Source organism: Eurypyga helias, unplaced genomic scaffold (assembly GCF_000690775.1).
Source record: "Eurypyga helias isolate BGI_N326 unplaced genomic scaffold, ASM69077v1 scaffold22864, whole genome shotgun sequence".
Classification (NCBI taxonomy): Eukaryota; Metazoa; Chordata; class Aves; order Eurypygiformes; family Eurypygidae; genus Eurypyga; species Eurypyga helias.
Window position 1 is genome coordinate 1 of NW_010244629.1, and position 1,253 is coordinate 1,253.

The window sequence follows — 1,253 nt, forward strand, 5'->3', positions numbered from 1 at the left end:
CAAGACCTACGTGGGCGGCATCCTGCTGCTCACCAAGCAGCACTACGAGATGGTGAGCGCGTGGCTGGGACGTCCTGGCCGGTTTGGGGCAGGGGCTGTGATGCTCTTTTGGTGAACAGTCGTGCGTTTTGTGCTTTGCGCTTGGGAAGGGGGAAAAGGAGTCAAAATGCTTCGGGGACAGAGCCTGCGGCATGCGCTGGGGGAGGGGAGGCTGCGCTGGTGCTCGGGGCTTGTGGTGCTGGGGTCTGCTCCTCTGCGCGCGTGGCGTTGTGCTGGACCGGACTTTGCCGGGACGATGCCCCTCTCGTTTCAGTGCAACGGCATGTCCAACCGCTTCTGGGGCTGGGGTCGGGAGGACGACGAGTTCTATCGACGGATCAAAGGAGCCGGTCTCCAGGTCAGGGGTCCTCCGTGGCCTCCTGGGTTGAAATTGCCCTTGTCTCCCCGCCGGGCCCCCGGCTGTAGCCGCCCAGTTGGGACCTTCTGCGCTCCCCACTCCAGTATCAGGCGCGGCAAGTTTTCCGGTAGCTTTACCGAAGCTTTGCTTTTCTTCCAGGTTCGCCGTCCCTCTGGAATCACGACTGGATATGAGACTTTCCAGCACCTGCACGACCCAGCCTGGCGGAAGAGAGACCAGAAGCGCATTGCTGCGCAGAAGCAGGTGAGACCTTAGTGTGCTCAGAGGGAGCCACGGGAGATTCGGGTTGTGATCACCATGTGCTCTGAGCACTCATTTCTCATGTCGTCCTCTGCCAGCTCTGCGCTCCCTTCCCGGGCAAGGGGGGCTTCCCCCTCCGCTGAATGAGCTTTCTCTTTCTCAGGAACAGTTTAAGGTGGATCGTGAGGGAGGTCTGAACAACGTGAGGTACCAAATCGAGTCACGGACAGCTCTGAGTGTGGCAGGAGCCCCTTGCACCGTTCTTAATATCTTGTTGGACTGTGACACAAGTGAGACCCCTTGGTGCACGTTTGGCTGAGCCCGTCTCCCGTGCGCTGGTCGCGTGCGTTGTGCTTGTGCCAAGATACCGCGGCTGCCGCCGAGCTGCTTGGAGCAGGCAGGATTTTTGCAGCAGACGAGCGTGGCAGTGCTGGCGAGATGCAGTGGAACAGAAAGGGCTGAGAACCGGGCTTTGCTGGGACCAACAGAAGAGTCTGAGAGCAGGACTCTGCGGCGTCGCTGTGGTCACTGGTGCTGCCTCCCAGGGCAGGTGCAGGAGGCAGTTTTCCTGCACTGGACATGGCTGAGCTGCCAC

General features: G+C 60.7%; 1 protein-coding gene across 1 annotated transcript; it reads left to right on the forward strand.

The window, feature by feature from the left end:
- Positions 1 to 4: 4 nt before the first annotated feature.
- On the forward strand, positions 5 to 977 carry B4GALT7 (xylosylprotein beta 1,4-galactosyltransferase, polypeptide 7; the record flags this gene model as incomplete). The annotated part of the gene is made up of 4 exons (XM_010149823.1): positions 5 to 52; positions 314 to 397; positions 557 to 661; positions 822 to 977. Coding segments are annotated over 4 exons (393 nt in total), but the record flags the coding sequence as incomplete, so codon positions are not given.
- Between the last annotated feature and the right edge of the window lie 276 nt (positions 978 to 1,253).